The 13,945-nt window shown below is 38.4% G+C and overlaps 1 protein-coding gene across 3 annotated transcripts in view; it reads left to right on the top strand.

The window, feature by feature from the left end:
- The window catches only part of LOC132132764 (astrotactin-2-like), a 498,987-nt gene that overhangs the window by 257,354 nt on the left and 227,688 nt on the right, over positions 1–13,945 (top strand). For all 3 annotated transcript variants that reach the window (XM_059545295.1, XM_059545288.1, XM_059545303.1), the window contains one exon: positions 6,680–6,826. In XM_059545295.1, coding sequence (XP_059401278.1) covers positions 6,680–6,826 — 147 coding nt within the window. The remainder of the gene's footprint in view (positions 1–6,679; positions 6,827–13,945) is intronic.

Below are 13,945 nucleotides of genomic sequence, written 5' to 3'. Positions count from 1 at the left end.
TTCATTATTGATTCCTCAAGCCACTGTTTGCTCTTCTGAGCCGCTATAGCCAAGAATTATCCCTTAAACTCCATCTGTGTTGATAGCTGAGCCATATTCAAGAGGATATTGTTTGTGTGCATTTGTACATTTGTGTTTGTGAATCTAACCAGTGGTTGTCATGTTTTATATGTACAGTACTGTATGCATGAGCGTTATCAATGCACAGCCAGTGGTGTTATTGAGCATTGTGTGGAAGATGCTTTCTAGCATGAAGGACACACAAGTGTGAAGCTCTGCTAAGCTTTGTCAAGGACTTGCTCATTCACTTCTAAAACCCGAGAGAGTGAGTGTGTGTGTGTGTGTGTTCAGCTTTAACATGCTGTTGTGTCTGTGCATATGCTAAGGTGCTTTTAGGTCTTTCACAGTGATTGAGGCCCGTTCCACGTTTAACGTTGTGTCGTTGTACTTCATTATTTCAGTGACTATTCAATGTCTAAACACTGCAGTATTCCTCCCTTTATGCATCTTTAAGTTATTTATGTATTAGTCATGCATATGAATCATTGTTGAAATATTTAATATAATTTGTCAGTATAATGGGATTTTTTTGCAAAAAATATTCAGGGAAAAAAAATAGCTGGTTCATTTTCAGTAAGCAGTGCCATTTAAGCTAATGCCATACTAACTAACTAACAAATACACAGATGGTTGCTTTCTAGATAAGTGGTCAATAAACATGGGTTATTCAATGGAGATTCTTAAATTTCTAAACCTAAACCTGTCAGACTTGTGTTCCCGTTTTGTTGTTTTCCTCCCTAGTTTTCCCCTCTTGTGTCTATATGCCCTTATTTGGCTATCTTCCTGTTCCTGCTACCTGATTGTTTCCAATTTGATTCCAGGTGTGTCTCGTCTTCTCCTGATTATGTTCTTAAGGAGAGTTTTGTTCAGAGTTCTTTGTCCGATATTATATGTCTACCCCTCTTCGTACATGTGAGTTCCTATCTGTTCCATGTCCTCCCTTATTTGGTAAAATAAAGACTATTGTATGTTAATCCTCTTCGTCTCCATGCTTCTTCATCTCCAGTAGGCGAACCTTGACAAAACCTAAACATGTAGGTAGCAATAGTTATTTATAAACCCTACAAGCCCAAATGTGTTATTTCAATCCCGTCACAGTTGGTTTGGAATTAATGTGCTTAAGTTTGAAAATGGGCTACATTAGTAAGATCTTGTTACATCATTGCATTTATTTGTGCATGTCTTGTAATAAATCATACATTCTAATTGGAAGACAACATTACAACAATCCTGTTAAATGCTTTTGCACGACATCACTTTATTCAAAGTCAATTGTATTGTGTTTTGGGCCAATAACAACATTGCTATTGGGATTGATGTAGGGTTCTTATTAAGAATTTAGCTCAGAATAGTTCTTGAATATGCATGATTCTGAAGAATGACTCTACAAGCCAGTGGATCAAAACTGCATATATATATATATCTGTGCGTGTGTGTGTGTGAAGGCGGAAAAAAATAAAAAAATAAAACCTATTCAGTGAATTTATGTGAGTTGTAGGGAGAGAAACTGTAGAAAATTTGTGCGAAAAAAATAATAAAATAAAACAATTGAACATTAAGTAATTTAGATTTTGGCCTCAGTATTGACAGTTTTATACATCTAACAAGAATTGTTCCAAACCACATAACCATTACAACACAGAGGAACACACAGTAGTGATTCAGTGTTTTTGAATAAATCAGTGAATAATACAATGACTCACTTATAAAAACAGGCATTACAATGTAACTTCTGTATAAAAGTATATAAAACATATACAAAGTAGGTATAGTATAAATGATTTTAAAAGGATTCAAGGCTTTGATCTCTCTTTGCTTTTTTTAATTGCCTGATTTTATTTCCTATCAATGTATCCAAGTCAAGTTTCGATTTTAAATTGTGTCATGCAAATTGGCCTATAAAATAATGTGCAACACTTTACAATAAGGTTCCATTTGTTTTCATTATTAAACTGCATTACTAACATGAACTACTGGTTTAAATATTTCTAAATCACTTATTAATCATAGCTTTTGTAATTTAAACATTTATGAAATGCATTATTACAATCACGTCAAGTTGTGACTGTTAATATTATTCATGGATTTTAGCTAACATTAATTAATTATTAATTTTAACAATTATTCATGAGTTCAGAACCACTTCCAGATGGTTCCATCATCTCATTTTTGATTGTTTTACACATTTGTTTACCTGTGTTCATGTCCACCAGTTTCAAATCAACATGTTCAGAGCCCATTGTAATTTTTTTAAAATATCTTCTGGATCTCCAGTCAAGATTGTGCTAATAATTGTGGGCTGTTCACCGACGGCTACAGTTAGGAACAGATTGTTCTGGAAGAGACGTGAGATACTGTGAATGTTGCACTGTGAAGAACACGCTAGGTGTGACCCCTTGGAGCAGCGCTGAACACGGCAGAGATAACTAAACTAATATAAGCATCTGTGAGATCTCTGGATGCAATTTACAGAAATCTCAGGTTCTTGAAGTTGCTTGAAGAAAAGTAACTTTCACTTTTTATTTCACCCCACCAGGCCCTCTATTAGAATCAGAATCAGAATCAGAAAGATCTTTATTGCCAAGTATGCTTGCGCATACAAGGAATTTGTTTTAGTGACATAAGCTTCCAGTACACAGAGACAACAACACACAGACAAAAAAAATAAATAAATAAATAAATAATAAATAAGTGTATAAACAATTTTTCTATAATTGATAATGGAATAGGATTGAGTAAGATGCAGGGATGTACTAGGATGGAGGGGTAACAAATACATATAAGGATATTGCACCTTTTTATTGCATAAGCATAAGTGGAGAACATTTAACTGCTCATTAGGTAGATTGCCTGTGGGAAGAAACTGTTCTTGTGCCTGACTGTCCTGATATTTGCAGCTCTGAGGCGCCGGCCAGATGGCAAAAGTTCAAAGATGGGGTAACTTGGATGTGAGGGATCCAGAGTGATTTTCTGAGCCCTTTTCCTCACTCTGGATGTATAGAGTTCTTGAAGGGTGGGCAGGGGAGCACCAATAATCCTCTCAGCAGTCTGAACAGTTCTCTGTAGTCTTCTGATGTCTGATTTTGTTGCTGAACCAAACCAGACAGTTATTGAAGTACACAGTAAAGACTCAATGATGGCTGAGTAGAACTGTTTCAGCAGCTCCTGTGGCAGGTTTAACTTACTCAGCTGGTGAAGGAAGTACAACCTATGTTGGGCCTTTTTCACAATAGAGTCAATGTGATTGTCCCACTTCAGGTCCTGAGAAATGGTGGTTCCCAGGAATCTGAATGACTCCACTGCAGTCACAGTGCTGTTCATGATGGTGAGTGAGGGAAGTGCAGGGGGGTTTCTCCTAAAGTCCACGATCATCTCCACTGTTTTAAGCGTGTTCAGCTCCAGGTTGTTAAGACTGCACCAGACAGCCAGCTGTTCAACCTCTTGTCTGTAAGCAGACTCATCACCGTCCTGGATGATGCCAATGACTGTAGTGTCATCTGCAAACTTCAGCAGCTTGACAGAGGGGTCTTTAGAGGTGCAGTCGTTGGTGTACAGGAAAAAGAGCAGAGGGGAGAGAACACATCCCTGAGGGGCACCAGTGTTGGTGGAGCAGCCGTTTGACATGAACTTCCCCAGCCTCACTAACTGTTGCCTATCTGTCAGAAAGCTGGTGATCCACTGACAGATAGTGCTAGGAACAGAGAGCTTGGTCAGTTTGGTCTGAAGGGCTGTTGGGATGATGGTGTTGAAAGCCGAACTAAAGTCCACAAACAGGATCCTCACATAAGTCCCTGTTTTGTCCAGATGTTGCAGGATGAAGTGCAATCCCATGTTGATTGCATCATCCACGGACCTGTTTACTCAGTAAGAAAACTGCAGGGGGTCCAGTAAGGATCCAGTGATGTCCTTCAGATAAGCCAGAACCAGTTTTTCAAACGACTTCATGACGACAGAGGTTAGAGCCACAGTTTTGTAGTCGTTAAATCCGGTTATCTTGGGTTTCTTTGGAATGGGGATTATGGTGGACGTTTGAAGCAGGAAGGCACTTCACACAACTCCAGGGATCTTTTGAAGATCTGTGAAAAGATGGGGGCCAGCTGGTCAGCACAGAATTTCAGACAGGCTGGTGTAACGCCATCTGGGCCTGGTGCTTTTCTTCTTTTGTTCTTCTTGAAGAACTGGCACACATCATCTTCACAGATTTGAAGAGCAGGAGGTAAGGAGAGGGGGATTACAGGAGGTGTTAATGGATGTGTAGGGAGATGGTCAGAATGGGTGTTGGGGGTTTCAAATCTACAATAAAACTCATTCAGGTCGTTAGCAAGTCGTTGATTAGCCTCAGTGCAAGGGGATGGTGTCTTGTAGTTAGTGATGGCTCTCAGTCCTCTCCAAACTGAAGTTGAGTCGTTGGAAGTAAACTGGTCTTCCAACTTTTTAGCGTAGGTCTTTTTAGCCGCTCTAATCTCTTTGTTCAGTGTGTTCCTGGCCTGTTTGTACAAAACCCTGTCCCCATTTCTGTAGGCATCCTCTTTGGCCTGACGAAGATGTCTGAGTTTTACTGTAAACCATGGCTTATCATTGTTGAATGTTAAATAAGTCCTGGTAGGAATGCATATGTCCTCACAGAAACTAATATAGAATGTTACAGTCTCTGTGAGTTCATCCAGATCGGTGGTAGCAGCTTCAAAAACACTCCAATCAGTGAGGTCAAAACAAGCTTGTAAATCCTGCTCTGTTTCGCTGGTCCATCTCTTCACAGTCTTTCCTACAGGTTTAGCAGATTTTAGTTTCTGCCTATAGGTCGGTATAAGATGAACCAGACAGTGATCAGAAAGTTCCAAAGCTGCTCATGGAACAGAGTGATATGCATCCTTTATTGTGGTGTAACAGTGATCCAATATATTACTGTCTCTGGTGGAACATGTAACATGCTGTCTGTATTTTGGCAGTTCACGGGAGAGATTGGCTTTATTAAAGTCCCCAAGAATGATTAAAACAGAGTCCGGGTGTTGTTGTTCTGTGTCTGTGATCTGATCAGCGAGTTTCTGTAAAGCTGAGCTCACGTGCGCTTGCGGAGAGATGTAAACACTCACCAGAATGAACGAGTGACACTCCCGCGGCGAATAGAACGGCTTGCAGTTGACAAACTGCATTTCTAGATCAGGACAGCACATCTTCTTTAATACAGTTACATCTGTACACCACCGTTCATTGATGTAAAAGCATGTCCCGCCGCCGCTCGATTTCCCCGTTGCTTCTGGTTCGCAATCCGCTCTAAACGGCTGAAAGCCCGGAAGATGGAGCGTGCTGTCCGGTATGGCGTCATTCAGCCAGGTTTCCGTGAAACGCAGAGCAGCAGAGTGTGAGTAATCATTATTTGTCCGAGAGAGCAGAAGGAATTCATCCGTTTTGTTGGGTAGAGAGTGGAGATTTGCCAGATGGATGCTAGGCAACGGCGTTCAAAATCCGCGCTTTCCTGAGTCTGACGAGCGCTCCCGCTCGCTTTCCCCATCTGCGTGTCCTGAAGCATTTGATCAGCGCCGCTGCTCCTCTGCTAACAATGTTCAGTAAAACGTCTGTATAATTGAAATCTGGAAAAATATCCTGTGGTGTGTTCTGCCGAATGTTCAGCAGTTCATCCCTGGTGAAACTGATTGTGTTTGTTAAACAAAAAACAGGAAAAACTAACAAAAACAGTACAAACACTGGTACAAAGCTGTTAAAACCTATTTGTCGATTCTTACTAGATGTGGATATTAGAGTTTTAGTTTAACCTCTATCTCACAGACGAATAACTGCTGTTGGACTTAAAGCTTTTTTGTTACATAAATCTGATCATCATCACAGAGCTGTGAGACGTGGGAATAAACACTCTCTCTCTCCCACATACACTCCACAGAGAGCTTGAGGATTCAATTTATGGCCAGGCTGTCCTCAGAAAGCATCAGGACGCTTGTCTTTCCTTGTTTTAATGAAGCATTAGAGCTGCTTGCTTGCTGTATTAAGTGGTCCAAACTGACCTTTGGCTAAGCTCCGCCCCTCTTCTGGTTGTTGTTGCTCACCCAGGCAAGGTTTATAGAACGTTCCATTGGAAGGATGTATTCCAAGTGGAGAATGTATTCTATTAGACAGTGACATGATTAAACTGTGGAGAATGATTCAGAATCAACATTTTTCATAAGCAACTAAAAAAGGAAAGCTTTTGAAACATTGAGATTAGTGTGAGTAAACAGAATCATTCCAGAGAGTGTTACACTTAAACATAGTTTTTTTTAGCAAACCGGCATATTAGAATGATTTCTGAAGGATCGTGTGACACTGAAGACTGGAGTTATAATTCTGAAAATTCAGCTTTACATCACATGACATTTTACAAAACATTATTTGAAATTGTAATAATGTTTTCATAATATTGTTTAGTTCATAATATTGTAAGTAGAAGAAACTATTTTTTTTTATAACAGTCATAGCAAAGACACAACTTTTGAACAATAATACTGATAATGGTGGAAGGCAGCAGTTTATTTGATGGTGAGTGGGAGAGGTGTGACATCATGAGAAATAATGTCACAGCAGGAGTCTGATCTGTATAATCGTGTTCTTCTGTCTTTTCCCACAGGCTGCCCTCAGAGTCCCATGAGCAAGGCCACGTTAACACTGATCACGGTCAGCACGTGTGTCGTGGCGGTCGTGTATGGCTCGCAAACGTCCTGTCCTCTCACCGTCAAGGTCACGCTCCATGTTCCTGAACACTTCATCGCTGACGGTGAGCAATCTACAGACAGCCACACTGAATTATTTTAAGACGCTTAGAAACCTTTTCTTTTCTTTTCGTAGTGCCTTTTTAATACATTAAAGGAGGTTCAGAACAACATAACAAACAAAATTTTAATGATATCAGCATTAATTTACCTGATACCAACATGGTGAATTATAGGCCTTTTTATGTTTACTGTGATGTATTTAGGAGACACTTGTATCTAAAGTGACTTACATTGTGTTCAAAGAATCTTTATACTGTTTATTAGTTCATGCATTTGAATAAACAACCTTGGTGTCAGAAGGCAAAATTATACTTTCCAAGTGAACTAACATTGCCTTCAGATTTATCTGTGTAAAGGTGCAGTATGTAGAATTGAACTACTGTAGGTATTGCAGTCCAAAATCTAAATATTGGGGAGGGTTTTTTTGATCCGGCCCCTCCTCCTCAGACTTGACACATGCACAGGTTGCCGGATTGAAGACACCAACAGGAAAGAGCGGACTTCAGGATGTATGAGATGAAATACGCTGTTTTCCGCCAACTGGCAACCCGGGGTGCCGAAATACAATTGCGTAAACTGGCAGTGGGTGGGTTCCACAAACCAAAACAAAGGAGAATAACTGACTGGTGCATTGTTTTTCAGATAAACAAGTATGTTACCTTAGCATGTTTCTCAAATATCTGCAAAAATATTATTATGGTAATTTTATGCTTTAGTAGAGTCAAAAACTTGCATACAGCATCTTTAAGTGGCTCATGTTTCAGGGGGCTGCAATGCAAACATCAAAATGTATCAAATGTATTAGTCTACAAATCATGCACCATTATGAAAGTATTCTAGGCTTTTGAAAATAGTACTAAAATAGTAAAGTGCAATGCTTTACTGGGTCCGCTACTGAGAAAGTTTACTATTTCAAAAAGCCACGCATATGGAGCTAGTTATGTAGTGCCAACATCAAAATGCATACAGTAGGAGAAAAATAAATACATAAATAAAATAAAATAAATGGCTATTTATGGATTTTGAAAGATTTTCTGAAATTGCATGCTAAATCTGATTTAGCTTGGGCAGTTTGTCAGTGTTTTAGAGAGAGAGACTGAGTGAAAATGAATTGTCTTAGGTCTTATGAGTTCATTTCTGCTCAGATCTGAATTTATGTTTAGATATAACTCTGAAATTCCAGTCTCTTAAACTTTCAGAAGAAAGCAAAGATGTCTGTTGTTGTAGCAGTGTGTCACAGGGTGAGAGCGAGCAGAAGCCATGTGATGCTGATACTGCAGTTTAGAGATACTGGACCATCTGTCAGAGAGGCTGCTTTAACCCTCAGAGAGCAATCGTGATCAACATACACACACATACAGTACACAATTGTTTCCTGTTAATACAAGATGTGAAATTATCATTTATATTTAATATAATAATATTTTGAATCTGTCTTAAATCTGAGTGATTTGATGAAAGAAACAAAACAAAACGGTTAATAGAGAAACTGCAGCTGCTTGTATTGGGCCGACCTAAATTGCAGATGCCATGGGCAGCATATTCTGATATTTCAATTCAGTTCAATTCAAGTTTATTTGTATAGCGCTTTTTACAATACAAATCGTTACAAAGCAACTTTACAGAAAATTATGTTTCTACAATATTTAGTAATAGCTTATAAGTGGTGACTGTCAGTTTGTGCACGCATGACAGGATTTGTAGAAAAATGTATACAAGTCGTAGTCAGCCAGATGATGAACATTATTAATATTATTAATAATTAATAATTATTATATGATGCAGTCACACTTGTAGCAATTTTTGTTAGTTCTGTTGTTGATTCAGGGTTAGCATCATCTGGGGTCAGCATCATCTCTTCTCAGGTGTTCTGGATCCAAACTGGAGCTTGTGTAAATCCTAGTTATGTATGTAAATGTAAGATGTAAATCCTGTGGCAAAACATAGAAACAAATAGAGACATCATTAACATAGCTGCTGTTCCAACAAAGTAAAATTAATTAGTTTAACCCAAGCTAAAGAATAAGAATGCACATTTGATCACATACAACTATACTCACAATTTAAGATACATTATTCAAATTCTTGGCGAAAGAGATGCGTTTTTAATCTAGATTTAAACAGAGAGAGTGTGTCTGAACCCCGAACATTATCAGGAAGGCTATTCCAGAGATTAGGAGCCAAATGTGAAAAAAGGTCTAACTCCTTTAGTGGACTTTGCTATCCTAGGAACTACCAAATGTCCAGCGTTTTGTGACTTTAGGGAGCGTGATGGATTGTAGCGTGGTAGAAGGCTAGTTAGGTACACAGGAGCTAAACCATTTAGGGCCTTATAGGTAAGTAATGATAATTTGTAACTGATACGGAACTTAATAGGTAGCCAGTGCAGAGACTGTAAAATTGGGGTAATATGATCATATTTTCTTGACCTGGTAAGGACTCTAGCCACTGCATTTTGGACTACCTGTAGCTTGTTTATTGAAGAAGCAGGACAACCACCTAGAAGTGCATTACAATAGTCCAGTCTAGAGGTCATGAATGCATAGACTAGCTTTTCTGCATCAGAAACAGACAACATGTTTCGTAGCTTGGCAATGTTTCTAAGATGGAAGAATTTAGTTTTTGTAACATGGGAAATTTTCAAAAGACAAGTTGCTTTCTAATATAACACCCAGATTTCTGACTGTAGGAGAAGTAACAGTACATCTGTCTAGTTGCAGATTGTAATCTACAAGATTCTGTGTAGTGTTTTTTGGTCCAATAATTAATATCTCTGTCTTATCCGAATGTAATTGGAGAAAATTATTGGTCATCCAATCTTTTACATTTTTAACACACTCTGTTAGCTTAGATAATTTAGAAGTTTCATCTGGTCTCGTTGAGATATATAGCTGATTATCATCAGCATAACAGTGGAAGCTAATTCCGTATTTTCTAATAATATTACCAAGGGGCAACATGTATATTGAAAATAGAAGGGGACCTAGGATGGATCCTTGTGGCACTCCATATTTTACTGATGATAAATGAGATGACTCCCCATTTAAGTAAACAAAATGGTAGCGATAGGACAGGTAGGATCTAAACCTGTATACCTGTATAGTTTTGTAATCGATCTATGAGTATGTCATGATCTATGGTGTCGAACGCAGCACTAAGATCAAGTAAAACTAGAAATGAGATGCAGCCTTGATCTGACGCAAGAAGCAGGTCATTTGTAATTTTAACAAGTGCAGTTTCTTTGCTATGGTGGATCTTCAGTATGGTGATACTGGATCTTCTTATTCTGCTGACTACATGAAGGAGAATAGGGCTTCAACATCAATTTTCCAGGGCACTTTGTTTTGGGCGACTCTCTTCAGCTGGGCCCATGACCATCCGGCTGCCTTCATCTCTGCTTCCGTGCATCGTCACAAAGTCTGTTTTGGCCTACCCACTCTTCCCTTTCCTTGTGGGTTCCACTCCAGTGCCTGCTCTTGCGGAGAGTGTGACCTATCCAGCCCCAATTCCTCTTTTGTATATCTTGGCCAATAGGCAGCTGATTTGTTGCCTCCCAGATACCCGATACTGTATATGAGTCACATATTGTTATTGTTGCTGATTTTGTCTGGTTGCTGAAACCTCCATAGGAAGGTTACTGTTTTACTGAACTGAGAAATATATTTTTAACATTAGAACTGCCACGGGGTAAAACTTTTTCATATGCACATAAGAGATTTTAAATAAAATATCCAAGTCTCCCAGCCATTGACTTTTACTAAAATTGGGTTATTTCCAATTTCCTATGTTTCAAAAATTAACAAATATATGTAAGCGTAAACTGTAAGCGCCGGCAGGTCAAATTTATCCATATAATGCCTATTTTCACTTATTTTCGTGCTTACTGTAGAATTACTGTAAACAGTAACACGACACACATTCAAATGATGATGTTTCTGATGTTTTACTCAGAAATGTTCAAACTTTGGATTAATTATTTTTTGTACAATTTTCATAATTTGCTGTTATTCCAGTCTGCTCTTTTCCTGAAAAAAAAAATATATATATATAATAATAATAATAAATTATATATTTATATTCCTATATTACTTTATGAAAAGTTATTTGTGAAGACTGATTAAAATAGCCTTGAACATAAAACATAAGGACACAAACATAGTTAATGACTAAAAATAAGCATTTTATGACTTATAGACATTACCTTGTGAAGACAATGGTATAATACAGTGACATAATACATTTCTTAGCCATATCTAAACAGTAGTCATGTGCATGGGTAAATTTGACCTGTGGGTGGTTTTAGGTATACAACAACCCCTGGTGGTTTAAGTGTTAAAGACTTAATAACACACACACACAGATCTTAGAAGATATATTATGTGAGGACATCTAAAAAGGCTTCCATTGTTTTTTTTTTTTTTTTTTTTTTTTTTTTTTTATTCATTTTATATTTTCTGTCATACCTGACCAATCAAACAGCTCTCGCAAAAACCTGTACATCATTAGATTAAATACAAGTGTAATTTGGCTGATTTATGAACCTTTTTAATTAGTAAAGATGCATAATATTTCCTCACAAATGTTAGGAAAAAAATGTTAGTGAGGACATTTAATTCTCAAAAGTATAACAACACACACACACACACACACACACACACATATCTCAATTTAGAGAGCATGTTTTCTAGGTGATTTGTCATACGTACTCCGGTAGGTTTGCTGAGGGTCATGGGCTCCATCTGTTGTGGTTTTTTTTAGAAGATGCAGACAATCTAAATTTTCAGATCACTCGTATTAGCCCACACTTTGCACATAACTTATGAAAAGGTTATATAATTAGTATCTATACTTAGTATACTTACATTAGTCTGAAGTTTGAAGAGGTCACAGTCACCAGCAACAGGTTCCTAATTAAACTTGTTCACTCAAATTCAGTGGCTGATTGTTTCTTCTGTGGTATTCAGAAGGTCATCTCTCTCTCTCTGTTAAATGTGCACTTACACACACACACACACACACACACACACACTCACACAAACGTTTTCTCTGAAACCCCCACCCATTTGTCAAACTCATTTCAGACATGGTCCATTGCTCTGAGCTGTAAATTTAGCTTATGCTATAGCCTTCCTGTTTATGAGGATTTCATAAAGGGCATAATATGCAATCAGGTTTTACATAGAAGTATAATGCATGGTAAATTTTGAGTGCACACTTGTGGACAAACTTCATTTTTAAGCCCTGACCGTACTGATTCAACCCTTATATAGACACACACACACACACACATATATATATATATATGTATACTGCATGCATCATTATTTTATGCAGCCAACAAAAAAATATTTAAGTAAATTTTTTGTTGTTGTTGTTTTTGTTTGTTTGTTTTCCCTAGATATTTGTTGACTGCTAGCTAGACAGTTCTTCTTCCTCCAGGAGGAACTTTGTTCTGGCTGCATCTCATCATACTGGCGTGTTGTGAAGTTCAGGCACAATAGCTGCCATGCTGTGTTAAATCCCTGTGTCTCTGCTCCACTCCTGGGCGTCTCTGAGTGGGTGTCAGTCTGGCAGGCGTCCACACGTCCTGCTCAGCCTCCGCTCTTGGGTTTAAGAAGGCAGACAGGATTATGAAGCAGCACAGCAATTTAATTTAAGTCCCTTATCTTTGGGAAGCGCTGAATTCACACATCAGCAGAACAGGTCAGATGTACACGTCATCCTGAGAAATGATGGACACACAGACACACATTTAGAAACACTGTTTAATTCTGCTTTGGGGAGAGAACTGGCCTTTGACAGATAGTGAACTGCTCATCATTCTTTTTCAGTGTTTGTTTGATGGACTCTCGAACACTGATCTTAGCCACTGCATAAAGAGGCTTTGAGATCTTTAGATGTTTCAAGATATACCCTTAGTCTTAGGATGTGTTTCCACCATTGTTTTCAATAGGAGCACAACACATTTAAAAAATGTGTTTTAAAAAGACACTCACTTTTAACTAAATATTTACATTTACATTACATTTACATTTAATCATTTAGCAGACGCTTTTATCCAAAGCAACTTACAAATGAGAACAACAGAAGCAGTCAGGTCAACAAGAGAACAACAACAGTATACAAGTGCCATGACAAGTCTCAGTTAGTCTAGTATAGAACGCATAGGTAGGGTTTTTTTTTTTTTTTTTTTTATAAAATGAAAAGACAAGAAAAGGAAAAGTGCTAGTGTTAGTTGGTTAAGTGCAGGCGAAAAAGATGAGTCTTTAGATGTTTCTTGAAAATGAGTAAAGACTCAGCTGTACAAATTGAGATTGGGAGGTCATTCCACCAGCTGGGCACAGTCCAGGAAAAGGTCTGTGAGAGTGATTTTGAACTTCTTTGGGATGGTACCACAAGGCGTCGATCACTTGCAGAGCGCAAACTTCTGGAGGGCACATAAGATTTAACCAATGAGTTTAGGTAAGTTGGTGCCGTGCCAGTGGTCGTCTTGTAGGCTAGCATCAGTACCTTGAATTTGATGCGAGCAGCTACTGGTAGCCAGTGTAACCTGATGAGGAGAGGAGTAACGTGAGCTTTTTTGGCTCATTGAAGACAACCCTCGCTGCTGCATTCTGGATCAATTGCAGAGGTTTGACGGTACATGCAGCAAGGCCCGCCAGGAGAGCATTACAATAGTCCAGTCTGGAGAGAACAAGAGCTTGGACAAGAAGTTGGGTTGCTTGCTCTGACAGGAAGGGTCTAATCTTCCTAATGTTGTATAGGGCAAACCTGCAGGACCGGGTAGTTGTAGCAATGTGGTCTGTGAAGCTTAACTGATGATCCATCACAACTCCTAGGTTTCTAGCTGTCCTCGAAGGAGTAATGGTTGATGAGCCCAGCTGTATAGAGAAATTGTGATGAAGCAATGGGTTAGCTGGAATCACCAGGAGTTCTGTCTTCGTACGGTTAAGCTGAAGTAAGACTAAGTAAGTTAAGTAAGTTTAAGTAAGTTAAATATTAAGTAAGACTTTTGCCTCAAACTCATTTCTAAACTAATTTGCTGCTTATTAATATTTAGTAAGGTAGTTGTTAAGTCTAGGTATTGGGTAGAATTAAAGGATCTAAAATATTTCTCATGC

This window comes from Carassius carassius, chromosome 4, assembly GCF_963082965.1.
Source record: "Carassius carassius chromosome 4, fCarCar2.1, whole genome shotgun sequence".
NCBI lineage: Eukaryota > Metazoa > Chordata > Actinopteri > Cypriniformes > Cyprinidae > Carassius > Carassius carassius.
The sequence above is the reverse complement of the archived record's forward strand: the minus strand, read 5'-3'. Positions and strand labels throughout refer to the sequence as shown.